Source organism: Eumetopias jubatus, unplaced genomic scaffold (genome assembly GCF_037043125.1).
Source record: "Eumetopias jubatus isolate StellerSeaLion01/CBP00866 unplaced genomic scaffold, mEumJub1_p1.0 scaffold_1, whole genome shotgun sequence".
Classification (NCBI taxonomy): Eukaryota; Metazoa; Chordata; class Mammalia; order Carnivora; family Otariidae; genus Eumetopias; species Eumetopias jubatus.
This window is the reverse complement of record NW_028274807.1, coordinates 72,408,460-72,435,741: the sequence shown is the minus strand read 5'-3', so window position 1 is coordinate 72,435,741 and position 27,282 is coordinate 72,408,460. Positions and strand designations below refer to the sequence as shown.

General features: G+C 42.1%; 1 protein-coding gene across 1 annotated transcript; it reads right to left on the bottom strand.

Moving 5' to 3' along the window:
* Positions 1-693: 693 nt before the first annotated feature.
* On the bottom strand, positions 694-27,282 carry LSG1 (large 60S subunit nuclear export GTPase 1). The gene is made up of 14 exons (XM_028101116.1): positions 27,145-27,282; positions 25,492-25,618; positions 22,398-22,518; positions 22,132-22,218; positions 21,526-21,612; positions 18,007-18,067; positions 16,092-16,268; positions 11,820-12,245; positions 8,873-8,974; positions 8,584-8,727; positions 6,450-6,573; positions 3,778-3,857; positions 2,204-2,377; positions 694-1,680 (listed from the first exon to the last, which is right to left on the bottom strand). The coding sequence occupies exons 1-14, from the start codon at positions 27,241-27,243 to the stop codon at positions 1,501-1,503; spliced, it is 1,989 nt and encodes a 662-aa protein (XP_027956917.1). The 5' UTR covers positions 27,244-27,282; the 3' UTR covers positions 694-1,500.

The following is a 27,282-nucleotide window of genomic DNA, read 5'->3' as shown; positions in this document are numbered from 1 at the left end:
AGTAAATGGAACAAAGTCTATTTTAACATGCCAATGCTGCTCCTCTACCATGAGCTTTTTTTTTTTACCGAGACTGTCTCATTTTTCTCAGATAAAAGGGAATGACCAGAAGTAGATGGCTGCAGATGGACCAACACCATTTTAGAACCTCCTTAGCTTTGCCTCCTCTCAATTTGCCTCAGCCTTGGTCTGGAGTAACTCTTCACTCAGTATTTAAAGAATTAGAATACTAACCCCTTACCTGTTTATAAACCCTTCTTCCTTGGCTTATCCAGTTCTTTTGAGAAAACATCCAGAATCCTCCCCACACGCTCAAAGGCCCCGTGTGGCAACTCTTGCTAACGTCCTTCCTGCTTCAGGCCCTACTCCTGCTGTGGCCATTTTCCAGTGCCCTTTCCCGCCACACAGGAGGTGGGGTTTGTTAAATGAACAAGTGTACTTTTTTTATTCTCCGAGTGGAAGAAATTTTCAAATATATCTTAAATTCATTATGACCACATAGGGCAAGGCTTAACTGTGAATTCATAGATGAACTTTGAGGGTCTGTGTTTCTTATGGGAATGTGCATTTTTCTGAAGAAAGCATCCATAACTTCCATTAGATTTCCAAAAGTATCTACCACACAAAACAAGGTAAGGAACCGAGTTAAGGGAATAATGAGGCCCACAGAAAAAGGGAGAGACAAAAGTAAAGTGAGAGGGTAAAATAGCCATTGTGTATTTATTACAAACAATGGTGCTATAAAAGGTAAACTGCCTTTGTCATTCTTGATGGTTGGAAGTACCAAGGAGATCAGGGATCCCTATGCCTAAAACAAAAACTAGCTGATTATCTACCCCCCCATTTTCTCATCCCTGTAGTTAGCTACAGAAGACCGCATGCTTCCTTCTGTAATGGCAGCTCATGTTGATGGTGATTTTCCAAGAAGGTTGTGCGCTCCAGAAGCCTCTGAAAACTACACACGCCAGTCCCCCATTCCAAGATCTGATATGCCTTCTGCCATACCAGGGGTGTACTGGGTATGTGTGAGGTTGAGAGTCATTAACCTAAATAATGTTCTCTAAAGAAGCCATCTAAAATCCCAGTCATGTCTTGGCAAATTGAAACTATTTAAAGAACATGAAATGTCCAAATGGCAGTTTATCTACATAAATCAGTAAAACATGTGTCAGTGGCAATTTAATTTTAGTATCTTGAAAAAAAAAACAAAACAAAACTCCAACTTACGAATTAGTATGCATCTGCATATTTGTTCACACACACATACAATCATTTGTTCCCTCATCTTAAGTTCAGCCTTCTACAGGATGAGGTTTCTGGGGCTCCAAGATGACTGCGTTAAGAGTTGGTGCTCCAAGGAGCCCCTCTGTCTGGACACTGGCTGTTTGGTGTGGCTGCGTGCCACGAGACCAGGGTCCATTCTATGGAATCACAGGCCAGAGCAGCTCCTGTTCTATTCCAGATGCACAATGCAGATGCCATTTCTGTTGCAGCCCAAGTTCATGTATCCAGGTGCTTGTACAGTCGACGACTTTTCTCTTTTTTATTTCTGTTGCCATGTTTTTTCCAGGCCTTCCCAGCCCGGCTCTCAGCACTCACAGTAGCTGCGGTCACCATGCCACTCCCAGGCTTGTAGCCCATCACAGCCTGGACTCCTCTGGTCAAAGCTCTCACATTTTCCTAGGAAGTAAGATAGTATTATTTGATATGTGAGCACAGAATTATTTATGGAGAACTCCAAGAACAACCAAATTCCACCTACTGATAAATAAACAAAATGTGGTCTATCCACTCAACGGAGTATTATTTGGCAATAAAAAAAAGTACTGATAATACATGGATGAACCTTGAAGTCACGATGCCAAGTTAAAGAAGCCAGTCACAAAAGGCCACAGAGTGGGCGATTCTATTTATATGAAACGTCCAGGACAGGCCAATCTATCTAGGACAAAGTAGACGAGTGGTTGGCAGGGGTTGGGGGGAAGAGGGGAATAGTGAGTCACTGCTAATGGCTACAATGTTTCCTTCTAGAGTGAAAAAATGTTCTAAAATTATGGTGATAGTTGCACAACTCTGAATATACTACAAATTATTGAACTGCATTTTAAAAGAGTGAATTTTATGCTCTGTGAAGGGGTATTTCAACAAAACTGCTATATAAAATGTGTTGGATCAGAAGGTAAAGAAAAACTTTAAAACTTACTTGATGGAAAAAAGTTTTATCAACTATGTTTTCAATCTGTGTTGCCTTTTTATTTCTGCCTGGATGTGTTTTCAGTTCGCCACCATTTGTTTTGTTCTCTAGGAGTCGCTGGTGTTGCTGCTGAAAGGTCACAGGGTCTCTTCCAGGAGGAGGATGACAGTACAGAAGTTTACCCTGCGAAGACAACAAGAAGCGTAACAGCACCTCACAGGTGCCATCTGTGTTATCCCAGAAGAAAAAGTCCTCTGAGAAGACCTCTCTGCCAGGCACCCTGACAAGCTTCCCGCTTTCTGATGGGAGCTGAGCAGAGTTCTGTCACCTACAACTGGAGAGCCCTAATGAAGACACCAACTGTGCTCCTTCACATGTTCGGGAGGCCTCGCCGGCCCACAGCCCCCACACAGAAGGAAATCTTTCTCCTCTGTGCTCCTTTTTACCTTGTTTGCATCTCTACTCAAGTGTCCTTCAGTACGCCGACATGACTGTACTTAGGATAAATATTTCCCACAACAAAAACCAGGACACAACTGGACAGCAGGATGATACTATGGGGATGTTGGGCTGACCATGGTTGCTCACTGGGCACAAATTTTCTGCTTCCTGCTGTAAGCGCTCTATAAACTGTGGTTGGTTTTAACTCATCTTCTCATCTTCCAAGGTTTTACAAGTGGTAAATGAATACATAATTTATCCATACAAATATTCCATTAACTTCTTTCTTCCTGAACTGAAGGCAAGAGAGTATGCTGCCCAATTTGACTCCTGTGCTTCCCAGAGCTCTGTTGATGTGGCACTGAGAAGGGGTAACAAAGCCAAATCCTCATAACCAGTTATTACCGGAGACCCGGAATGCTTGTTTGTGAAAAGAATTAAGCTTAATCCACAACAACTATTGGGGGTTAATTATGTGCCAGGCACTAAGCTTAGTGGTGTGTGTGTCTCCACATACATGTATTTTTCTCATTTATTTCCCATAATCATCTCATGAGATAGGTACTATTAATTCCTATTTTACTGATAAGGAAAACCCCCAACTTAGCACGTGTTCATTTGTAATACGAGAATAACAACCTCATAGACTTGTGTATTCTTAACCAGGTGACAACACGGAGAACATTTTGCACTGCCCTCAGCTGGGCGCGCTGGGAGTGCTGTTGTCACAAGGGGAAGCGCAGGGAGAAGGGCAGATGACGGGCTATGCTGCAGGGAGGGCGGGGACATAGCTGTCATAGGAACCAGCAAGGGCTTCGGGAGATGGAAAAACCAGAGGCACACATTTTCTCACTTTCACTGAGGACGTGTGTAGAGGCATCTCCCTCGCATTATGCTGTCGGTTACATGTAGGGTTCAGACGATGCTAGCTCCCCTGGATCAAGAATGCCCGGCCAAGGCGGCAGATCCCCTCCCCTAGAAGAGCCGCTCAAATCTTGCCAACGCTGCCTCTCGCCAATGACACCACCACCTCAGTGAGGAAGTATCTCCTTTCTAACTCAACAGCTTGCCGGCATGTAAAAGCACACCGTGAGGACGAAGGCCTGTTTACTCCAGAGCAACAAGGAGCCGGGCTCACTTACGCTGACGTAGTCCTTCAGGATATAGCGAGCAGACCGGGGCTCGTCTGGCTGCCCACGCGCACTCATGAATCCTCGCATGTCTGTGAGAAGTAATGGTGCAAAACCCAAGTGAGGAGCCAGAATGTCACAACAAGGATAACCGAGGTGACGGAAGTTTAGTCTTACCCCACTTACTATGCATCCTGACTTGCTAGTTTAAAAAAAATTTTTAAAAAGATTTTATTCATTCCTTTGTGGTGGGGGGGGAGAGCACGGGCAGGGGGGAGAGGCAGAGGGAGGAGCAGACTCCCTGCTGAGCTGGGAGTCCAACATGGGGCTTGCTCCCAGGACCTGGAGATCATGACCTGAGCTGAAGGCAGACACTTAACCACCTGACCCACCCAGGTGCCCCTGACTTGCTAGCTTTAAAAAAGCAACTATCATGGCAGAAGATAATCTGGTTAGCACCATAAAGACATCTGAGAATCCAGGTGAACAGACGGTATTGTTCTGCTATCCTAGCACCAAGAGGTAACATTCAATTTCTCTCTACTCCAGTTATTTCTTTCATCTCTTGATTTTAAAAACATTTAATCATGGAGGCTACCTGTAGAATGCTATGTTGTCACTATTATGAGCAAAACCAAAAGCAATACAGTAAGCCTCTTTTTGTTTAGTCATGTATCTGTGCTTTTTCTAGTTTCTCAAACATACTATACAGATCCCTCTAATACTGACTCAATAGAGGGAGTAGCAGAGCACAGTGGTTAAGAATACGGGCTTTGGCAGACAAGCGGGGTTCAGAACTCAGCTTTCTCACCTAGTTGCTGTGTAGTAGGCTCTGTCATGTTTAGAAGGAAAGAGTGAAAACCCTAGTTCACATAATACACAAAAATACATTTAGGCAGATTAAAAATCTAAAGATATTAAAAAAAGATATTAGAGGGAAACAATTTTGTCTTTCTGAGATAGGGAAGGCCCTCCCCAAGTAAAACACCAAACCTCAACAAGCCAAAAAGGAAAAGGAAAAAAAAACGCTATTAAAATTGTTAATGTCTACAGGGTTAAAGAAACCACAAAGGGCTCCTACAAATCATTAAGACAACAAAAGATGCATAGAAAACTGTGATTCCCAGAAGAAACAGAAATGGCTAACATATGGACAGAGGTCCCATTTCACTACTATTTAAAGAAATGCAAATTATTTAGCAACATCTTTTAAAATGAACTGTCAGAAACTATTCTTTACAGACCTGCAGATGATCCTAGAAACTGTACATATGTGGTCATCCATTTTTATTCTGATTTTATCCGACTTAGATGACAAATCTTAAAAAACTCAAACTCAATTACTTTTCATTTTATCTGGAAGTCAAACTAAATGGGAAGTCTGGTGGAGGTCCACCTTTCCCCATCTTTCAGGCTCTGGCACCAGAGAGAGGTCTGGATTATGAAACGGGTTCTCATCCAGGCTATACCACTGACCAGACACCACCGCGGATAAGTCATTTCATGCTCTGATTTCAGATTACTTCTTTTAAAAAAAAAAGGAGGTGAAAGGTAGCCTGATTTTTAAGGTCTTTTCTAGTTCTGATTTTGTGACTACACCAGTCTCATCAAAACTGCTTAGTATATATCCTCCTTAAAGTCTCCCAACTAAACTAAGTTCAAGTTCTGGTTTAAGTGTGTTTCATATCAAATCACCTTTCTCTGTGAGAAAAATACAAGTTTTTTCTCTTCGTATCAAATCACTCAATAACCTGAACTCCTTCCCTGTTGGTGGCAGTTCCTTTAAAGGCATGCCACAGATGTATGGAAATGTTTCTAACATTGCTATTTCTTCAGGTAGACGTAGGTTCCTCCAGACCACCTTTAAAGTTTGTATTTAAGGTAAATAAATCACAATCAGTTGAAGAATGACAGGCAGATAGCTCCCACATAGAACTGGGGTAAGACACAGAGGTGGGAGAGCGGTGGACTCATTTTATTGTCAAACAAGGTTTCCAAGGGACTGATGGAAGGCGAGGGAGGCTGTTTTGTGTTCCCATCCTGACCACGCTCCACTCTGTCCCAATCTCTGAGGGCTTTCCTCTCCCATGCTGCCCTCACAACTCTCCTATCCTGCTATGATAGCATATTCATTTTCTTCCCAACAAACAGAAGGGAGAAGACTCCAGAAAAAGCCAACGCAGCCTCAGTCATATCTACACGAAAGTGAATGCCCTAAGGGCCTTGTCTTCCAAGCATGTGACAGCGGCTGGCTCGCCCTGTGTGCCCTGTGGGAGCTTTCAACCGGTCCGCATGTAGGCCTCCGACAGGGAGGGGCCCGAGACCAGGAGAGCATGGGAAGACATGTGTCCCCCGGAACGGGACTGATTGTGACCGTGAAGGTCCACAAAGGGCAGACCAGAAGAGGCCAGGGACTCAAATCATCTCCTTCTCTAACTCTAGACAGCGCTTAACACACACTACTCAGGCAGCACTCAGCTCTCGAGACCTCATTGTTGCACTCTGAACCCACCACCAGAACAGCTTGTGGGCAAGGCCCACAGAGACAACAAAAGCATCAACGCTGGAAGATGACATGACAAATGCTAAGGAAAAATGTGAATTTGTATCTTTGCAGGAGTAGTTCTCTCATTAACTATGTTGTTACTTTTTTTGTTCATGTTTTAAAATAAATCACAACTCACATCCATAAGCCGTCAACAGTTCTTCTGATGTTGGAAGTCGATGGGGATCTTCATCCTCTCTAGGCTTTACGATATTAATGCCATAGGTGGCTTCTAAGACGTGTCTCGGAATATTCTGGCAAACATAAGCTTGTCAAGGAATCCATTCCCTTGAACTCACCCCTGCCCCACCACAGCTTCTGACACGTGCTTCCTAATTCAGCACTTTTTTTTTTTTTAAGATTTTATTTTATTTGACAGAGACAGAGCGAGAGAGGAAACACAAGCAGGGGGAGTGGGAGAGGGAGAAGCAGGCTTCCCGTTAAGCAGGGAGCCCGATGCGGGGCTCGATCCCAGGTCCCTGGGACTATGACCTGAGCCAAAGGCAGACGCATAATGATGGAGCCACCCACTCGCCCCTAATTCAGCACTTCTAAGACAGAAGCCTTCTCACCTCTCCAGAAAAAAAGGGTAGTTATTCATTAATTTTTGAATACTTTTTTTTCCTCTTTAAACACCATGCTACCTTGTACCAGTTATTCATGCACATGCCCCATCTGCCCTCCAGAGTGAATCCGGCAAGGGCAGGATCCATGGCTGATTCATGCCTCTAGCCTCCACAGAACCCAACCTAACCTGGCTTGTAATAAATGCTCAGTACACACCTGATTACTAATTCAGAGTTGAAAATATACAGAGAAGCATTCAGTAACGTGACATCTGTGTTCCCAACTATCAGGAGGCAGTAACAATGTCATCTATCAAAAAAATGCACTGAAAATGGAAACCTTTGGAACACTATACCAGCCCCTCCTGCCACCTGGAGGTAAGTAGAGTTTGTGGTATAGCCACCAGGCCACTTTGCAGACTTTCGCATTCATGAGTATCCATTAATATAAAGTATGGTTCTGCGAGATGACACTTTTTACAGAAACAGTGTCATATCGTATATGTAATGTTTTGAGATTTACCCAGGTCACTACAGGTATGTTTAGTGCAGTATTTTTTTTTTTTTTAAGATTTTATTTATTTGAGACACAGAGGTAGAGAGAGCAAGCATGAGCAGGGGGAGAGGCAGAGGGAGAGGGAGAAGCAGACTCCCCGCTGAGCCAGGAGCCCAATGTGGGGCTCAATCCCAGAACCCTGGGATCATGACCTGAGCCGAAGGCAGACACTTAACCATCTGAGCCATCCAGGTACCCCCTAGTGCAGTATTTTTAACTACTGTATACTATTCTATTTTAGCGATACACTATATTTTACCTATCCTGGTAAATGAGTTCTTCCTCATTATTTCTTACAGAAAGAGAAATTAAATTGGGGTGCATGAAAACCTGTGGCAAGGATCTTGTCAAGAACTGTAATTTGGCATACTTATAAACTAACAAATCAGTGTGCCAGTCTCATGGAGTCTCCTGTGTTCCACCAGTACCCACAGAACAGTAACAGACTAACTCGTTGGCTTTAAGGAGGGTAAAATCTTAAAGACACCGTGGTTCTTAACAGATCTATCTTTGAGTACTTTTTTCATATCAGACGCTACTCTAGATGCTTCACTTAAGGTAACTCATTATGCTGGGAGGTTGCAGAGTTCCTAATTAGCTATGTACCAGCTGTTAGATCTTGGCAAATTATTTAACTTCTCTGCACCTGACTTTCCTCAAGCTCGAAAAAATTCAATAGCAGTACCCACGTCAAGGGTTGCTTTAAGAATTAAATGAGATTACTTGATAAGTGTTGTGTGAAGCACACAGTAAGCACACAATAAATGGCATTAACGATTAAATTCTCACAATCAACTGTGAAGTAGCTTTTCGGAATTTTTCAGAAAAGGAATGTTTCTGGAAGGCTAAGCAAGCTTACTAAGGTCACACAAATAGTCAAAACGCCAGTGTCAGGATTCAATTGGGGACCGCCATCCAAAACCTGGGCTCTCCCACTGATACCAGGCAACACTGCCACCATCAGGACATGAGGTTCTACTCCCGCAGTCCTGATGCTACCTCACTGCACAAACTTGGGCAGATCACTAGTATTTCATGTTTTTCCGTTCAATAGCAGTTGTGAAAACATCCAATGTAAAGCAATGTCCCAAACAAACCTGAAGCCCTAATATACACATTAACAACCAATCTTTGCAAAGCAGGAAGGATATTAGTGACACAGGGGGGACGTGGTCTCTCATTTGATCAATTGGGAGGATTCCATTGCAAATCATCTCTGCCTTGGTAGAGACAAAGGATGGCATCACCAGGCCGGGGCAGTCACATAAGCAGAGGCCAGGTTCCACAAAGAGGGTCTGAAAGACAAGTGAGAAGTTTATGTTGGGCACACAGCAGAGGAAGGGAAAAGACCAGCACACAAGTGGCAAAGAACTTCACAGAAACACCCAGAGGGAGGAACTGACTGAGAAGGAAATCCAGAAGCTGATGCTGCAGAAATACCTGGAAATGCTTGGTGTGGCCAGGTGTGGCAGACACAGACACTTTCTTGTCGCCCATGATGGTGTTGATTGTGGAACTCTTACCAACATTCGGGTAGCCTACCTGCAAGAGACACCTAAGTTACTGAAGAGTCAAACGCTCTGTCGAACCCAAAGATAATACACACATAGTGCAACAGTAGCATAAGTGTTTGGTGGCTTCAAAAGATTTGAAATAGATGCTGTTTGTTGACAATTTTCTCCCCTGTGGTGTGGGTGTTATTTACTCAGACATGTTTCCAGTGATGAACAGTCAAGCTAAGTACATTTTTATAGGTCTTGCTGTAACAGATGTTACAGTAAACCTCAGCCCCCTGTTCCCAGCTCTCCCCACGATGTCCCATCTTACAGGCATTTCACTGTTTCCGCTGTATTTTTCACACTGTGGGTGAAGTCGAGCATCAGATAGACATTTTTAATCATCACCACATGCAATTAATCTTTAATTTTTAATAACCTGTTAGAAAGCTCTTGTCTTGTTGGTTAAAAATGTTAAGTGGCACATTGACTTGATATGGGTTAATAAGCTACTAAAGCTCTTCAATTACTCTTAGCGGGATCATATAAAGGTTCTCAAATAAGCACTCAAATCATGGCAGCCTTGCTCCAGGCTTTTTCTCGGGCTTGCCCCTGTGACTCTAAATCCAATTCCCTCTTACTTCTAAGAATCCTCTATCAGTGTGACTGGAAGATTATAAATACTGATTCCATCGGACATAAAACCCCAAACCTTCCACCTCTGTTCCAGGCCTCATAACAGACAACATCACTGCTTCAGTCTTCGCTCTCACTCCTCTCCACGCTTAGCCATACTGTTATCTGCTATTCCATGAACATATTTCCATTCCTGGGGCTTTGCTTAAACATCTACCTTCTGTTTGCCTGAAAGGCCCTTCTACTGTCACTTTGTCAAAAACTCACATACTTTAAGGTACAACCTCTTACATAAAGAGTGCAGATAACTGCTCATTCTCAATATTCTCAGGTCTTCTGTTTATTTATATCTTGATTACGTGACATATTACTATTTGTTTAGATGTCATTTGTTGGGGGGAGGGCACTTTTGTTGCTGTCATCTCCCCCACCTTCTGCAGACCAGGCTCCCTCACTGTACACCCCTACGGGCCGCTGGATGCCCTCTTGCACTCACGACACCCGGAACACCAAGCGCTGGGAGGGTGGGGACTGTGTCCGTCTGGTCCGCTGATACACTGCTATGGACCAGCAGGATGCCTGGCCTGTGGCACGTGATCAATAAATGTTCGTAGAATGAGTAAATTAACCTATTCTCAGGATTTATAGAGTAAAACATTCAGAAAGTGGAGGCTGTAATGTGGGGCTCGATCTCAGGACCCTGAAATCATGACCTGAGCCGAAACCAGGAGTCAGACTCCCAACGACTGCACCACCCAGGCGCCCTACCACATGGGTACCTTTATTTCTAATCCATTGGTAGTTAACACTTCCATAAATGTGAGACATTTCCATAAGTGTGAGTAAGAAAGAAACTGGCTTTTAGGGAAGCTGGACTTTCTGGCAGCATGTAAGAAATGGATTTTTAGCAATCATATAAAGAAAAGAAGCTGAAGTTGTGAAGCTGAGAGAAATGATGTAAGTTCTCCAAGGTTCACAGCCAGTGAATCCATCCCACTGTAGCACTGGGGGGCATACTAGGTCTGCCTGGCTCCAGGGGCAATTCCTTTAATTAGCGCTCTGAAGTGAAATGTTGATCTGCTACAATCATTGTAAGTGGTGGGGGAGCGCTTCAAAACAATTAGGATTAACTATACTTGGCATGTAACTTAAGAGCTAGAAGATTTTAAACCTGCCATGATCTACAGTCCCTCACAGTTTTGTTCTCCTGGGTGAGAGACCTTTAAAATACCTTCTCTAACATCTTACATTTCCTTAGCTCAAGATGGGGCCTCTGGAGCTGTGCTGTATGTCTTTGAGGTCTGAGCACTTCTCACAGCCACCTCTAGAATTAGCATGTATTTAGCTAGGGATGTGATCTCCTTTCCCTTGTTTTTCTGCAACTAAAGCACCAGTCATGTTTTGCTTGGCCCAAAGATGTCGGGATTCTCCCTAAAATGCATTCACCTGGAACATTTACAATACAAGTTGGCAGGGATCACATGACACCAAAAGCCTATAGAAAAAGGCAAGATTATTGAACTGGAAGTGTGAAGACACCCTTACAGGCGCTCTCATTCTGCTACCTCTTGGTAAGTCACAGGACCAGTAGGGCTGAACTGGAAGATGGGAGAAGATAATTAATATGAATAGGGGTGTAACCAATATAAGCCTTGAGAGAGTTCACTCTTTTGAGTTGGGCTTCACCTACCCCCACAAGGCCAGTGGGAAACAAGAGGGCAATAACGATCCTTATGATGCCAGAAGCTTGGCTGGTCCCTTGGGTGCCAGTGTAACTACCAATGGATTAGAAATAAAGGTACCCATGTGGTAGGGCACCTGGGTGGTGCAGTCATTGGGCGTCTGACTCCTGGTCTCGGCTCAGGTCATGATTTCAGGGTCCTGAGATCACGCCCCGCATTGGGCTCCATGCTCAGTGCAGTCGCTTGGGATTCTCTCTCCCTCTGCCCCCCACCCCCGGGGCTTGTGCTCTCTCTCTCTCCAATAAAGAAATCTTTTAAAAAATATTTTATTTATTTGTTGGGGTGGGGAGAGCACAAGCAGGGGAGCTGCCGGCAGAGGGAGAGGGAGAAGCAGGCTCCCCAATGAGCAAGGAACGCGATGCGGGTCTCGATCCCAGGACCCTGGGATCATGACCTGAGCTGAAGGCAGATGCTTAACCAACTGAGCCACCCAGGTGTCCCTCCAATAAATAAATCTTAAAAAAAAAAAAGGGTACCCACGTGGTAACAATCTTAGGACCTATTTCATCTTACCAGTCCAACCGTAAGTTGTCCGTCTTTCACCTTCTTCCCAGTGTGCAGCTGCTTAAAGATCTCCAACAACTCCTGCCTTGATACCAGGTGGCTAAAACTGTGTGTGCACTCCTTCTGCAGGGGCTTCCTACCCTGAGCCTCAGAATCTGCAGTGCAGCTTGTCTGCCGGTCCTGGCCACAGGCCTCTTTGTGAGGGTTGCTGTCCTCTTCGGAGCATGTCTGCCACGCCTCCTCCTCCTCCTCCTCCTCCTCCAGACAGTCCTCGTACTCACTGGGGTCCTCATCGCTAGGGGCAAGGTCACTAAGTGCGAGGGAACCGCAGTCTGGGAGATGTCTGGGCTCACTGTGTGGGACCGCAGCCTTATCACAACTGGACTTTTCAGACTCGGCTGTGTTGGCTTCTCCAGCACCCCCGTTCGCTTGTTCCTGGAGAGAGGACAGAAACCACAAAAGCTCAGAAGTGTATAACAATGGCACCTTTCACTCTAGTGAATGTACTCAGAGTTGGTTATCTCAGATGAACAGAGGACAACACAAGTGACGAAGGAGACCAGAAAAAGTGAAAACAGGGAGACAAGGTAAGCCTTTGGGTGGAAGGACACAACAATCAACAATGGTGCCCTCTGGGGACCTCACTTTAGACATTTCTGTATTATTTGGACCCTGTACAAAATATGCATTACATTTGTAACAGATACATCTTTAAAAAAAGCAAGCATTTAAAAAAGTCCGACATGTGTCAAGCTGAATTTTGGCAGTACATTCATTTTGCACCAGGCTGCAGAACAAAGCATTTCTCATTAACGATAAAATATTTAACATTCCCTTCTTTGCACAAAGCAAGAAGGGCATGGTTTATAATTTGAGTTTCTTTTCACATTTGCATTTTTAAAGACCGTGATTTGCATGTTTAAGGAAACTGCTATTCCTTTATAATTGCCTTTAATAAATCAAAGCACTGTGGAGCATAGCTTCCTCTGGATGAAATGCAGACGCAACAAAACTCCACATGTGAAAATTATTCACATATGCAAAGAAAAAGATAAAAATCATTTACTCTTCAAGGATGTGTTAATTCTTCTGAATTCCTACTGATGGTTAAGGCAAAAATAAGACAATTTACAGTATTACTAATTTGAATTAACAAGAGTGAGTAGGTCTGGATTTAGAAGTGATGCAAACCTTGTATCATTTCTAAATTACCTAGTGTTAGAATGAGTAACCGTCACAGAACAGGACACAATGAACTCAGTTAAACAAGTATCCTAAATTTTAGGAAAGTAGAGATATAGAGAAAATGTCAGGGAAGATAGACATGATTTCATGATCAAACCTGGCAGGTCAAAAAGAAACATGGCAGCATGGCTTATAATAGAACCACAGAACTGGAAGCAATTTCTATGAGAAATGAGCAATAAATGTAAAGAAGACGGTGTGTCTTCACTGTGAGCTCTTCTGGATCATTTCAAAATATGAAAGAAACAGAAAACAGTAATATGAACTGAATGTGGATGTGTATTAAAAAAACCAAAACTAGAAGCACTTTAGGTTCAGTAAAAATGTTAAAGACAACAAAAGGACTTTGTGCCAGTTATATTAAAAATAAAAAGAAAGGAAAAATCAATCCCTTGAGCAAACACAGTGCAACAGATGGCTAAGAGAATACCGAAGTATTCAGCTTGAAAACTTTTTTTTTTTTTAAATAAGAAGGGATCAAACAACTGTAAAAGGAAAAACCAAATTTCAGGTAGGTGAGAAAACAGTGACTATCAAACTATTTCTAATAAATTCGTGTTTGATACTCAAATGACAGATGTGATTCCAGCTATGATATCACAACAGTAGCTGGTTATTGGTCTTGGGAAATCATGAAAAATGGCAGATACTTCAGAAGACTTGGGAGAAGTAAATGATGGCTAACTTAAAAAGGGAGAAACAGTATCTTCCGTAACCACTCCCTGTGAACTCAGAATTGGGTATGGGAGCAAGTCTACAAGATTGCTGGTGAGCCCTAGAAAGACAGTCACCAATGTACTACTTGGTTAACAGTTCAGGGAATACCACAGATGTAGAAACTAATCTTTTCCCCATTTTGACAGTTATTGGGTTGGTACACCGGGATAAGTAAAACAGTGATAAATATTTATTAAAAAAACTTCAGTAAAACATTAGTTTCCAGGAAAGAGTTGAAACAACAAGTAATGGTTAAGAAGACAAGCCATGAAGCCAGACTACCTGAGGATAATAAGCACTTATACTCACTGCTAAGATGATTAAATGAATACAATGTATAGAGTGCTTAGGACAGTGATGCCTGGCACAGAATAAGCTTTCATGGGTTAGTTTTTATTAACAATAGTAACAATGGAACAATTATTACTGTTGTATCCTTGTGAACACATCTGTATTCATCACATCAAAATGCTTGGTACAGAGGGCTTAGCAAGTTCACAAAAGGTTACAGAGCTCTCCCCTTGGTCCTAATCTGTTTAACAATGTTATCAATGACTGGAAAGAATATAGAGAAGGACAAACACATAAAATTGGCAGATTCAAAGCTAGGAGAGAAAAGCAAACTGTACAACCAAAATGAATTCCCTATTTAGCCCCAAATCACTAACAATATTTCAGAGTAACTGTATGTCCTAAATTGAGAGAAATACAAAATGAAAAACTTTTTCCATTGTAAATATGGGATTAGATTTGCTAAGTCTTTTCTTTTTTAAAAAATATTTGAGGGATTTCATTGTTCACAGGTTAAATGAGCTAAGAGCATAACACAGCTCCTCTGAAATGGGGTAAATTAACAAAAACTGAATTATGGGGCGCCTGGGTGGCTCAGTCGTTAAGCATCTGCCTTCGGCTCAGGTCATGATCCCAGGGTCCCGGGATGGAGCTTCGCAGGAAGCCTGCTTCTCCCTCCCCCACTCCTCCTGCTTGTGTTCCCTCTCTCGCCGTGTCTGTCAAATAAATAAATTCTTAAAAAAAAAAAAAACTGAATTACTGGGAGTATTCTGATCACAAGAAATAATCATCCCTCTGAATATATAACGTATAAATTAAGTGACACCAACTGTGTTTCCAGACATAGGCAGACAGGCACTTGAGATGAAGAGTGTCCCAGATATTCTGTCCATGATGACTAGGACACCAGAAAATATACACAGAGAGAACTAAGGGGACAAAGGAAGAGTCCTCAGATCAAAGGCTAGGGAGGCGGACTTAGCTTCACTGAACTGAAGAACTTTCTAAATGTAGATAGAAAGAGTGAGCTACCTGGTCTTTATCATTTAACGCAGATAAATAACAGAGAGATTATGTGACTGTCTGCCCTGAAGGTGAGGGAAGGAATTCATAGTTAGAGCTAACCTGTGAGCTCATCAAGGGGAGGGCATTGTATTCACTGGCACTCAGCTCAACATACAAAATAGTCTACAGATGGTTGACAGAGATACGAGAAGAGAAAAGGAAAAGGCTAGGAGAAAAGGTATTACTTAAGTCTCTTTCAGCTCTAAGATTCTACTAGCAATTTCACTTCATAGTTATTACTAGCTAATAGTTACATTTTTTATTAGAAGATAAACCCCAGGGGTCCCTGGCTGGCTCAGTGGGTGGCGCATGTGACTCTTGATCTTGGGGTTGTGAGTGGCTCAGGTAAGTGTCTACCTTTGGCACAGGTCGTGATCCCAGGGTCCTGGGATGGAGCCCCACACTGGGCTCCCTGCTCAGTGGGCAGTCTGCTTCTCCCTCTCTCTCTCCCTCTCCCCTTCCCAACGTGCTCTCTTGCTCACTCTCTCTCAAAAAATAAGTAAAATCTTAAAAAAATAAAACAAATAAACCAAGATAACATGGTATATATATATATCTTTAGGGTTACTTCATTTGTTTTGAAAACAATGTCAAAAGAGATTCTAATCAAGTCCTGAGAGGTAGAGGTAAATGCTTCGGTTGTACCTGCCTCCTGTTAAAAACAATTATAAAGTCATTACGAAACCTCCTATACAATTTCCTACTGAAACTTTAAAAAAATTAAAAATTATAGCTAACATCAGTGTGTACCACAGAGCCCCAGAGATGTCAGATTATTTGACACCAGAGAAAGTAACCTTGTGACTCATTTTTCTATGGGTCATCCTACTATCAGAGCATTTAGGGAACAAACAAAAGCCCTGGATTCCCATAACTCTTCAATAAGAAAAAACAATGCTTACTAACCAGGAACTGAAATCCTCCTCCCAGAAACGCAACCTGACAAAGTCCCCCAGAGGTTACCTTAGAGTCACCAATCAGCTGAATGGCTTCAGCCAAAGCTGACCAGAAGATAATCTTCACATTTTCTTTTTCAAAGTATGTGGCCCAGGAACTCCGCTGCTCAGCAGTCAACAAATCTGCCTTATTTATCAGAATGACGTTTTCCTTATTATCATCTATTTCTTTCACATAACATTCCTAGGCAAGACAAAGGTATTTAGACAGGCCTCTTCAAACAAGTAAAAATTGGGCTAATTATATTGAAAGCCCCCATATAGTACTAAAAGTTTTTACTGTGCTCAGTTTTAAGTCAATCCTAATTTAAAGATTTTTCATCCTGGTACATTCTACTGACCCTCTCAACAAGCTCTGAAAAAGTCAGATCATATATACCTAGAAATACTCTCGACATAAAGAATTAGAAAGGGTAAAAGGAAATGCTTTCCTACCCTGTCGAAGTATAATAGATTCTTTAAGTAATGTAGTTCCTCTCTTGAATAGTGCTGAATTGTTTTACACAAAAGTTTAAGAACTGCAAAACTAGGAGATTTGTCAGCCAGCAGGGACTATTTTTCAGCCAAGTGATGATAGCCAGTAATAATCTCATCTTTTGGGGTGCCTGGGTGGCTCAGTTGTTAAGTATCTACCTTCGGCTTGGGTCATGATCCCAGAGTCCTGGGATCGAGCCCCACATCAGGCTCCCTGCTCGGCGGGAAGCCTGCTTCTCCCTCTCCCGCTCCCCCTGCTTGAGTTCCCTCTCCCGTTGTGTCTTTCTCTGTCAAATAAGTAAATACATAAGTCTTAAAAAAAAAAAAAAATCTCATCTTTTCACGTAAAAAATACTTTTTGAAGTCTAAAAGAAAAATAAGACCCAGTAATTGAAATTAATTCCCAGCCACAGCTCTTCATTAGGAAACACACCCGAGGTATAAAAGCTGACTTCGTATGAGTTTCAGTATTAAAACTGTCCCTCACCAGTGGATTTAAAAATATTCAGGGGCACCTGGGTGGCTCAGTCGTTAGGCGTCTGCCTTCGGCTCAGGTCATGATCTCAGGGTCCTGGGACTGAGCCCCACATCGGGCTCCCTGCTCCACAGGAAGCCTGCTTCTCCCTCCCCCACTCCTCCTGCTTGGGTTCCCTCTCTCGCTGTGTCTCTCTCCGTCAAAATAAATAAATAAAATCTTAAAAAAAAAAAAAAATTCTGCACTAGGGCGCCTGGGTGGCTCAGTCGGCTGGGTGTCTGCCTTCAGCTCGGGTCATAATCTTGAGGTCCTGAGATTGGCCCCCATGTTGGGCTCTCTGCTGGGTGGGGAGCCTGTTTCTCTCTCTGCCTGCCGCTCCCCCTGCTTGTGCGCTCTCTATCAAATAAAGAAAATCTTTAAAAAAATATTCTGTACTATTACTACTATGGACTCAAACACTAATAGGAATACTTCACATGTGTACAGTGTTTTATTAATTTAAAACCTGTATTATATTATTTCATGCAGTCTTCACTCCTTAACTGTTAGTCCCCCTGGTGTTTTACAAACTTAGTTCGCTTTTAAAGTATCACAGGGGATGATAAGTAAGGTATGAGGGGAGAGAACCTCACAGTGTGGGTAAGATGCGACTAATAAGCACAATGCTATTTCAATGGACGTCTCTTAAAAAATGAGAAACACTGGCAAATGTCTATTAACAAACTGGCTTCTAAACTAAAAGCTAGAAAATTCATGTGTTTGCCCTTCCTACAGATGGAAATACTTGTTTTCGAGGGAAGACACCTGTCTAAACAGCAGCAGTATGCATGCACCTGCCCCTGGGAGTAGAGGGGGGTCTCCTTCAACACAGAGGAGAGGACCGAACGCTTGCCCACAGTGACGGCTACCAGTGATGCCGTCCTCCCACTGCGGCTCCAAGGACTGCGCATTTGAATTGTCACACTTCACTTACCAAATCCTCACATCTAAACAGGAGTGGGTTTCGAGCATCTACTATCTGGACCACGATATCACTGAAAAAGAAAGGGAAACAGGAATATATCAACTTAAGATGCCACATCGAAGCAGGAAGGAGAAGTCTAACTTCCTTCGTCACACAGAAGATGCAGCAATAAGAAAACTTTCTGCAGCCGATACAAGCTCCTCAGAACCTTCACAAATGTAGGGGGGGACTAGAGCAGCCGAGCGCTTCAAGAATAAATCTCCCACTTCTCTGGGAGGACCCTCCTTTCATTCTGCCCCCGTGGCTAGGAGAGATGCTCTAAGGGCCAGCTGCCACTGGAAGGAAATGAGCGGCAGACAGGCTCACAGCAGTCTCCTAAAAAGCCGTGTCTGGTTAGCCTGTTCTGAAGTAATGCTTATGCAACTAGGCTGGAGACAGAGAAAATGTATTAAATCAAGCTTACTATTTAAGGCAGGGCTTTGACAATCAAAGTGCATTTTCTTTCAGAATAGTTAAATTTCCAGCATAATACTGTGATTCATAGGAACTCACAGCCTTGCTAATTAATGACAAATTAAGTTCTCTAATTAAGTGGGTCCCGGTATTTCTTCCTTAAGGTAATATCTACCACTTTCAAACTGTAAGGATTTAACAGTAAATGCAACAATGACTGCAAAATGTGGACAAAGCCTAATAAAAAAATTGCAAGGTCCACAAACATCAGGTCTACCCACAAACAAGTAGACACCAGTAAGAAAAGACAAACTTAAGACCGCTTGCTTCGTGTGCTACCCGAGGCTGCAGAGCACAGTGCTGACCGTGTACCAGGAAAGGCTCCTGTGGTACAACAGTGCCTTATCTTCCTGGAATATGGTGTTCTGCCCTCAGTGCCCCAGCAGCTTCCTGCATTTCAAATTACAGGGCAGGGACGCCTGGGTGGCTCAGTCGGTTGAGCGACTGCCTTCGGCTCAGGTCATGATCCTGGAGTCCCAGGATCGAGTCCCACATCGGGCTCCCTGCTCAGCGGGGGGTCTGCTTCTCCCTCTGACCCTCCCCCCTCTCATATACTCTCTCTCATATTCTCGTTCTCTCAAATAAATAAATCTTAAAAAAAAAAAATTACAGGGCATACATCAAATCTTTTCCAATAACTACGCTTGAAATTAAAAAGGCAGATGGCTTAGCTAGCCTGTTACCAAACAGGAGACATCTGCTGTACCGAACACATCAATAAATATTTCCTGCTAAAAAATCTGGCAGTAGTCACTTTATTAATAATATTTCTATGTAATTCAGATCCACTTCCATGTGATATAAACTATATATAAGTTACAAACATACTCTCTTTTACAAACAGAGAAATACCTCATAATAAAAGTAACAGAGCAAGTAACACTGTAAACTAACTGAAGTGAGGAGTTCTAAGTACAGGCTTCCTCTGGAGAAACCAGTTGCTTATTTAGGGACATAAATATGTGTAAAGGGCCATTCTGTCAAAGGTGAAAGAATGAACACATATGCTGCCCTCTCAAAACCTATAAAAATGAAAGTAAACTCTGAAGCTCATTAGGACACAGGAGCAACTGACACATGGTAGCCCAGTCAAGAAGCAAGCCTGTTCATGCTCCACAGCCCCGAGGAGGCAGATTAGAAGCGTCAGATGAAAGGTCTCTAGGCAAGGGTGAAGTGTAGGACTGAAATCAATCTGAATGAGGAGCTCTTAGGTCTGCTCCCCTATTCCATCCAGGCAGGCAACTACACCCCCTCAATCTCCTATCCCAATGGCAGAAGGCTACGGTTTATAATGGAGAAAATGAACCTGAGAGGCTGAAGAATTGGGACCTCAAGCACAGAAGGTGGGGGAAAAGGTGCCATACTGAAAAAGGGGGGATTAAACAAGTCTACATACCAAATGGTGAAAATGAGCAACCCCTTTGCAATATACCACCACATTTAGCCATGTTCTTGGCAGAAGACCATTCTTCTCTTTAAGAAACTGACTGGCTCCAGGGAAAACCCCTACAGATCCTAACATCTTGGGGTATTCCAACAAAATGAAATTGATACCTACTTGGTCCTGTACAGTGAAGTCTACCAGATGGCAAATTCCACCCAAACAGGTCATCCTGTCAATCAACTTTATAAAGCTTCATTCTTAAATATGACCACACTGGGGTGCCTGGATGGCTCAGTCAGTTAAGCATCTGCCTTCAGCTCAGGTCATACATGATCCCAGAGTCCTGGGATCAAGCCCTGCATCGGGCTCCCTGCTCAGTGGGGAGCCTACTTCTCCCTCTCCCTCTGCCCTTCCCCCTTGCTTGTGCTCTCTCTCTCTAATAAATAAAAATCTTTAAAAATGTATGAACAGACAACAAACATCACTTGATATCTGAGGAAGGCCTCTTATATAAAAGTCAGAAACCAGAATAAATAGAAAAAAAAAGCAGAGAGGAAAGACAGACAATACAGGAAGGAGAAAACCTAAAATCAAAAGAACAGAAAAACAAAACAATACTGTTAAATATGCAGATGGGGGCATTCCAAGGCCAGGTTTCAATTATGTTAAACCTTGTTACCATTTCTCTTTGGAAGCAGCAGTACACATCTTCAACTGCTCAAGAGGCCCTGAAGAAGAGATCCACTGTGCTCCACAGAAGTTCCCCAGGAGAATCAATGGGTCTTCCCAAGCCTCATTCAAGCCTAACTGAATCAAAGGGGCCTGCACAGAGTCTGGGAATCAGCAGCAAGCTTCTACACTTTTCAGGCTTAGAGATTTGCCTTGTTACCCTGACCCCCCCATATCCCAGCCCAATAGCCTTCTCTCTGCCCCTGCCGGAGCAGGATGGAGAAGGTATGTAAGTGACTTAAAAAAAAATTGAGATATAATCCACAGATCATAAAATTAACCCTTTTACAAGTTTACAATTCAGTAATTTTTAGTATATTTGCGAAGTTGTGCAACCATTACCACTAATTCCAATTAAAACAAATCACTCCTTGATTCCCCCAATACTCATCAGCTGCTCCTTTCTCTGTTATAACTCGGCCCACCGCCTTTCTATCTGTAACACAGCAGGAATCACACTCTGGATTTACCAAGGACTGATCATCTGAGTGCAAAGACTGACTGCGCTTCATTCCTGTGCCCCTGATGCCTTCCCTACAATGTATTTTCTCTTTGCAAGCAGACATCTACCCCCTTTCACACCCGTATTTTCCATATTTCCAATAGGAATCAACAGACATTTGCTAAAATAACTGTAGGTACTTCAGAACTCATCTTACAGAAAACGTTCACCATTCTTACATGCTTATCAGCATGTTCACCTAATAATAACAAAAAAAAATCTATACTTTGAAAGAAATATAGCATTATACTTTCAGTTTTTATAATAATCCTCAATAGCCATTTGCATAGCTTAATCCCTGAGCACCCCAGCCCCCGGGGTCTATGAGCATTCATCAACATCCAAATCTAATCTAACACCACTAATGTCTTCCTTACACCAAAGGAAAATGGTAACTTACCTTCTCTCAATCACCCTCCAGAGCTGGCGCCAAAAGTCCAAATTTCTTTCAAATGGAGTCAATAGCAATTTTTGTTCCTCTTCTAGCCTGGCTTTAGAATGAAAAGTTTTTATCTTTGCCAGATTATAATCAAAGGTTTCAAGTAGTAGAAACACTCAAATTCATTGCATTAAAAAATACACAAATATCAACTATCAAACTGTTTTTATTACTTTCTGCTGAGTCATTATGAAAATCAAATTTGAAATTTTATACTTAATCTACTTAAGCCCTAGACATTCATCCCACAAAATGACATTTTCCCACACACCTCCTTCTGGAAGAATGTTCAAGAGAGCAGTGATCAACTCCAGAGTGACTAATGGCTAGAGAAGGGTATGAAGGAGAGAAGGCCAGGAATGGAGCGTAGTAATCAATTTACCATCTTTGTGCAAAGATGCACACGTACCCAGTAATGCTGGTTACACACAGAATTTGCACTTGAAAGAAGAAATCTATTTCCTTTTTTAAAAGAATCAAGCCTTCAAAATGCAAATAGCAATGCAAACACACCAAAATGCCAGGCTCAGAACTTCAAGACAAATCTTCATATATTCTAACACTCACCGGACAAGTTGACGTCTCCATTCTAGAAAGTTATCTTTCTCTGCCTGTTTGAGTTCTTCTGGACTAGTGTTTTGGTCCCACTTTGGTCTGAAACAATCATAGAGGGAAAAAGAATTCCATGTGAGTTACCAAAATAAAACAGAAGATTTGGATTTAATAATGGCAGCGATAAAAGGAAACAGGAAAAGAGAGAACACCAAATGAAAAATTTTATACTCAGGAGTCTTGTTATGCCTTGTAATGTTCTACATTCTTGCTCAACTCACCTCCGTGGTACACTCAAGAACTGTTTGTTTTCTTCATGGAGTTTCTTAATTCTCTGGCTTTCCTCAAAAGACAACAGCCCAGTTCTAGCCTCAGGATGCACAAACTTGATATTAAGCTTCTCTGTTTAGAGAAAAGAAAGTACTGTAATTGATGTGGCAATCTAGAGAGTGGATATTGGTCATTACTTGGAAAATTAAAAATGCAGCATCTAAAACAGAATTTGAGCTTTCTTGATGTAGATGCCTCCAGCCTTGGATAAATAATTTCCAAGTGAAGTTATCTACCAAAAAAGGAATGAAAGAAAAAAAATCTTTACTAAAGCTTCCAAAAGGCCAAAAATTTTTTCAAATACTAATTTTATAAAACTCCATATGCTGAATGCACTTCAAGGAAACAGAAACAGTTAAGAGTGGGAAGGACTGTAAAAGTTCAGTACAACCAATCTCATTTTACATATGGGGAATAATTATCATCCAATGGGAATGGGTGGGGAAGCAAAGATTCAGCAAAGAGACTCCCTCCAGTTAAAAAACTGGTGAACTACTACACGGCCATCATTTATGTAGGATGTTTATGATGAATGCCCACAATTAATGCTATATAACAATTCAAAGGAATAAAAAAAAAAATCCAAGTCCATGTACAAACCAGAGACCTCTGTGAACCCTACAGATCGCATGCCAAATTTATCTGTGTGTGTGTGTGAGTGTGAGTGAGAGAGAGAGAGACAGAGAGAGAGGGAATGAGTGTTTTTGGACGGGTTGATGGTATCCCAGCTTCCTTTTGACCCCATTCTATTCTCATCTCCTTCCAGACTCAAACTGTTCCATTTCCTCATTAATCTCTATTTTCCGTCATGTGTCTAAAAATTAAAAAAATTTTAATTACACAATACATAAACACTCCTTTTAAAAAAATTCAATAAGGGCATACATTCTCTTTGACCAACTCCCAATCTTCTGCCTACCTATGCAATCTCACTTCCCTCCTTGGAGATTATTGATTAAATGTGTAGGCCTCCAAGTTTTTTCCTAATATACACGTAGATATAGGGATTGGTTGGATTATTATTATTTTTTTTCCGGGGAGAGGGAGAGAGAGAATCTAGAGCAGACTCCCTGATAAGTGCAGGACCTGATATGGGGCTCAATCTCAAGACCCTGAGATCATGACCTGGGCTGAAATCAAGAGTCAGACGCTTAACCAACTGAACCACCCAGGCACCCCGGTCGGATTATTTTCTTAATGCAAACGGTACCATACATATGCATTATTCCACAATTTGGTCTTTTCATGTGGTAACAGGTCATGGAGATCCTTCGCTTTAGTATCCACAAATTTACCTCATTCTTTTTAACTGCCATATAGTATTTCATAGCGTGTCTGTGCCACAGTTTAGCCATTTTTTCCACCTATTGAACATTTAGGTTGTTTCCAAGTGTTCATTATTAAAATATGTCAGAAATACAAATTCTCAGGCTCAACCCACACCTACTGAATCTCCAGAGGAGGGGCCCAGGAATCTGTTTTCCAGGTAATTCTGATGCTTACTAAAATAACTGCTCTAGCATAGGTATTAAAAAGTGGAAACACCAGGTCATAAAACATGCACTTTAAATTTTTGATACTGTGAAACCAAATGCTGTATTTTCAACCTCTCCCTCTGTGCTGGCTCTCACCCCATAACCTATACACACGCTGGTATTAACCTTATGTTAATGCTTACACACATATGCTTACACACATAAGCACGCGTGCACACACACACCTCTTCCTGCCATAGTCAAGTATCTTAAAAGAATGCAATTCTCAAAAGAATAGAACTCTAACACTGCTCACTCTTCTGCACTTATTCCACCCCCTTCCACAAGGTCTGGTTTAGTCCATGTCCCTATTAATCTTGTTCTGATCCTTTGTGCCATTCTTCTATTACTGCTATTTCAGTCTTGCCTGCTTCTCTTGCTGGACTAATGTAACTGGTCATTCCTGCTCAAAATCCATCAGTGATCTTTCAAAACAATGAAATCTAAAATCACATTTGACACCTGCTTAAACCTCTCAAAAGATTCCTTTAAAGCCCTTATTCTCTCCAGGCTCTAGCCCTTGCCCACCTCCCTCGTGTTTGCTCATCACACCTGTCCCTGTGTACTTCAAGCACCCGCAAGGCCAACTTATAACCATTTTCTGAACAAAGTAAGCTGCTGCTCACATGTTAGCTTGAGTCCTCCACCTGTGTATATCGTCCTGGGTCACCTCACCTGTCCTAACATCTACTCATCCTTTCAGACTCAGCCCCAGCATAAAGCTTTCCTTGACTGGCCCTGGTCATCCTTCAGACAGAATGAGTACTAACTACATCTTTTATGTTCCCATTGCTTGCTACAGACTTCTTTCATAGCACCTAAAAATTCTGCAGAAACAAAGTTATCTTATTCAACACTATACTCTCAGTAGCCAATGCAATCCCTGAGAGTAGCTGGGGCCCAATAAAAGCATTTAAATAAATGAATGAATTTGCTAAATAGCACAATAACATTTATAATAAAAGAGCAATAAAAATAGTTTATAATGCTACCTGTGCCAGGTACTTTTCTAAGTGCTCAGAAGACACCAAAAAACATGGGAGAGCAGTGACTAAAACAAATTACATGCATGGAAAATTCACTATACTGTGTCAACAAGTGCTTTAAAATACAATTCATATTGCCCACATAACAACAGCAGGCCCAGGGAGTTGGCTTCTAACAATGGTATCAAAAAACATTTTCTGGAAAATTCTGGTATTGCCCGTCATAATGCTGACTGGTCTTTTTCCTACAAGAGATTCAGTTTCTTGAATTTGATACAATGTATAATCTGAAGGTTTTTTAGAGCTTAATTTTAAAACTGTGACACATTCTGTACTTCACAGCTTGATTCTACTTGATTAGACCTTCCCACACTCTTCTGGGATATCTGCGTTTGGGTTAAAGACAGCCCATTTATGAGTTTATTAGGGTCCACAAAAACACTTCCAAATAGACAAATTTGCATCTAGTCAGCAAAGACGGAAGGGTGACCAGTGTCATGTGTACTCAGAAATAAACAACTTACCAGCTACAAAATCTGTTCCTGCAAGTTCTGCAGTTGCAAGGAAGTCATCAAGGGAGCTCTGTTCAGTCACTGACTGAAGATTAAGACGACCCCAATCGTAGCCATCATTGAGCTCACTTGTGTGTAACTATGAGTAAAACACAGGGTAATAATACAGCTGTTCTCTTCTGGTTCTGACATCTGAACAAACTCTAACCTCCCAAGGAACTAACTCTTCTGTGGTCTTGAGGGTGGTGTCAGCCCCTTTAGAGTCAATGCTAATACTAGTTAACATTTAACTAGTAAACACTTAAACACGACAGGCACTTCATTATTTAATTTTTTCTGAAATTTTTGAAATAAATCTTATTGTATCTCTGTTTTGCTGATGAGGAAACAGTCTTGAATAGATAAAAATAACTTGCTTATAGTTGCTGCTAATGAATGGTAGAGATAAATTTAAATCCAGACTCTCTGATCCTGACAGACACAGCTGAAAATTTTTGATGGAGACCCACAGTAAAAAATACACGTTACACAGTGACTCAAATGCTGCCATACGCACAATGATACAATTCTGTGCCACTAAGTAGAATAATATGGGGAAAAAAAAGAATGCTGAAACAAAGTTACCTTATCACATGTAATACACTCTGATATTTTGAGTTCTATCCTGTTGGGTTAAAAAAAAAACCACTGATTGGGACCTACTTAACTAATTCCCAGGCACAATCCAGAGTTTGATAAACACTATTCTAGCTACATGCTAGTACAAATAAATAAAAAAAACTGAAGCTTAAAAGAGTAGGTGGTTGGTGCAAGGCCACAGGTCAGGAAAAAAAAATCAGAGTAAGGATTAGAATACAATTCTTAAGGATTCATATTCAATCTTCCTACCACTTCCTAAAGGCTATATTATAACAGGTTCCCTCAAAATCAATTAAAATGATCAGTAATCTAATGTCTAGACTAACTTGGACTTGATGACTATGGAAGAGCCCTGTATATGCTGCTTACTCTGCGTATAAAATGGCTGGAAATCAGATGGTATTACAGTGGCACACACAGAGAGCACAGGTTCTTATTGAGAACTCAGTAAATCTCAAATACTTAGAGGTATGTCAGAATAACAAACAAAAGTCAAACTACTTCATCATTTTTCAAGGATCCTGAAATTATGTTCATCCCTAGGTCCACGGAAGTATTAGGCCAGCTCACCACAGTTTGGAGATGCACTGTTCATCTTCCAGCGAAACCGTTAGGGAATAATAAGGATGCAGCAAGCATTTGAGTTATTTTGTATTTCTGGTGGCAACCAGACACTCTTGGAGGATTCATTCTTTGAAAAATACCAAAAGAAGTAGCTTTTACGTTTTTTCCTGCTCGGAAACTTTCAAACGCTCCCTACATTCAAGATTCTTCAAGCTCTCCCAACAGCCTCATCGTCACACTAGCCCTCCTTTCCAGCCTCTACCTCTGTGCCCTGTGCCTTGCTAGAAGGAGGGCCTGCTTATCGGCCTGACAGGAATTTAAATATGCTGCTCTTTCCAAACCCTACTTAGGCGTCACTTTCCCTACAAAACTTTCCTGTGACTTTTGACTCCAGGCGTCCAGCATTCAGACTCTCTCTCACAGCCAGAAAGAAAAGCTGAGAAACACGATAAGCTGTCTTACCCAGGAGTCGCCGTGACGGTGGTTACGGCTCCGCTGGGTCTTCTGGCGGATAAGGGCCCGGCCGAGGGTGCCGGGACCTGGCGCTCTCCGGCGGCCCATCGCAGCACCGCACTCGGCGAGAACCCTGCCGGCACAACA

Bases quoted from the DNA above. Each gene is read 5' to 3' on its own strand.
- LSG1 (XM_028101116.1), bottom strand. From the start codon at position 27,243: ATGGGCCGCCGGAGAGCGCCAGGTCCCGGCACCCTCGGCCGGGCCCTT. The intron at 21,613-22,131 runs GTGAGTGTTAGA...TTCTAAAGCCAG, and splicing joins TGGAGACGTCAACTTGTCCG to GCTAGAAGAGGAACAAAAAT. The intron at 2,378-3,777 runs GTAAGTGAGCCC...TTGTCTTCGCAG, and splicing joins TCCTGAAGGACTACGTCAGC to GGTAAACTTCTGTACTGTCA.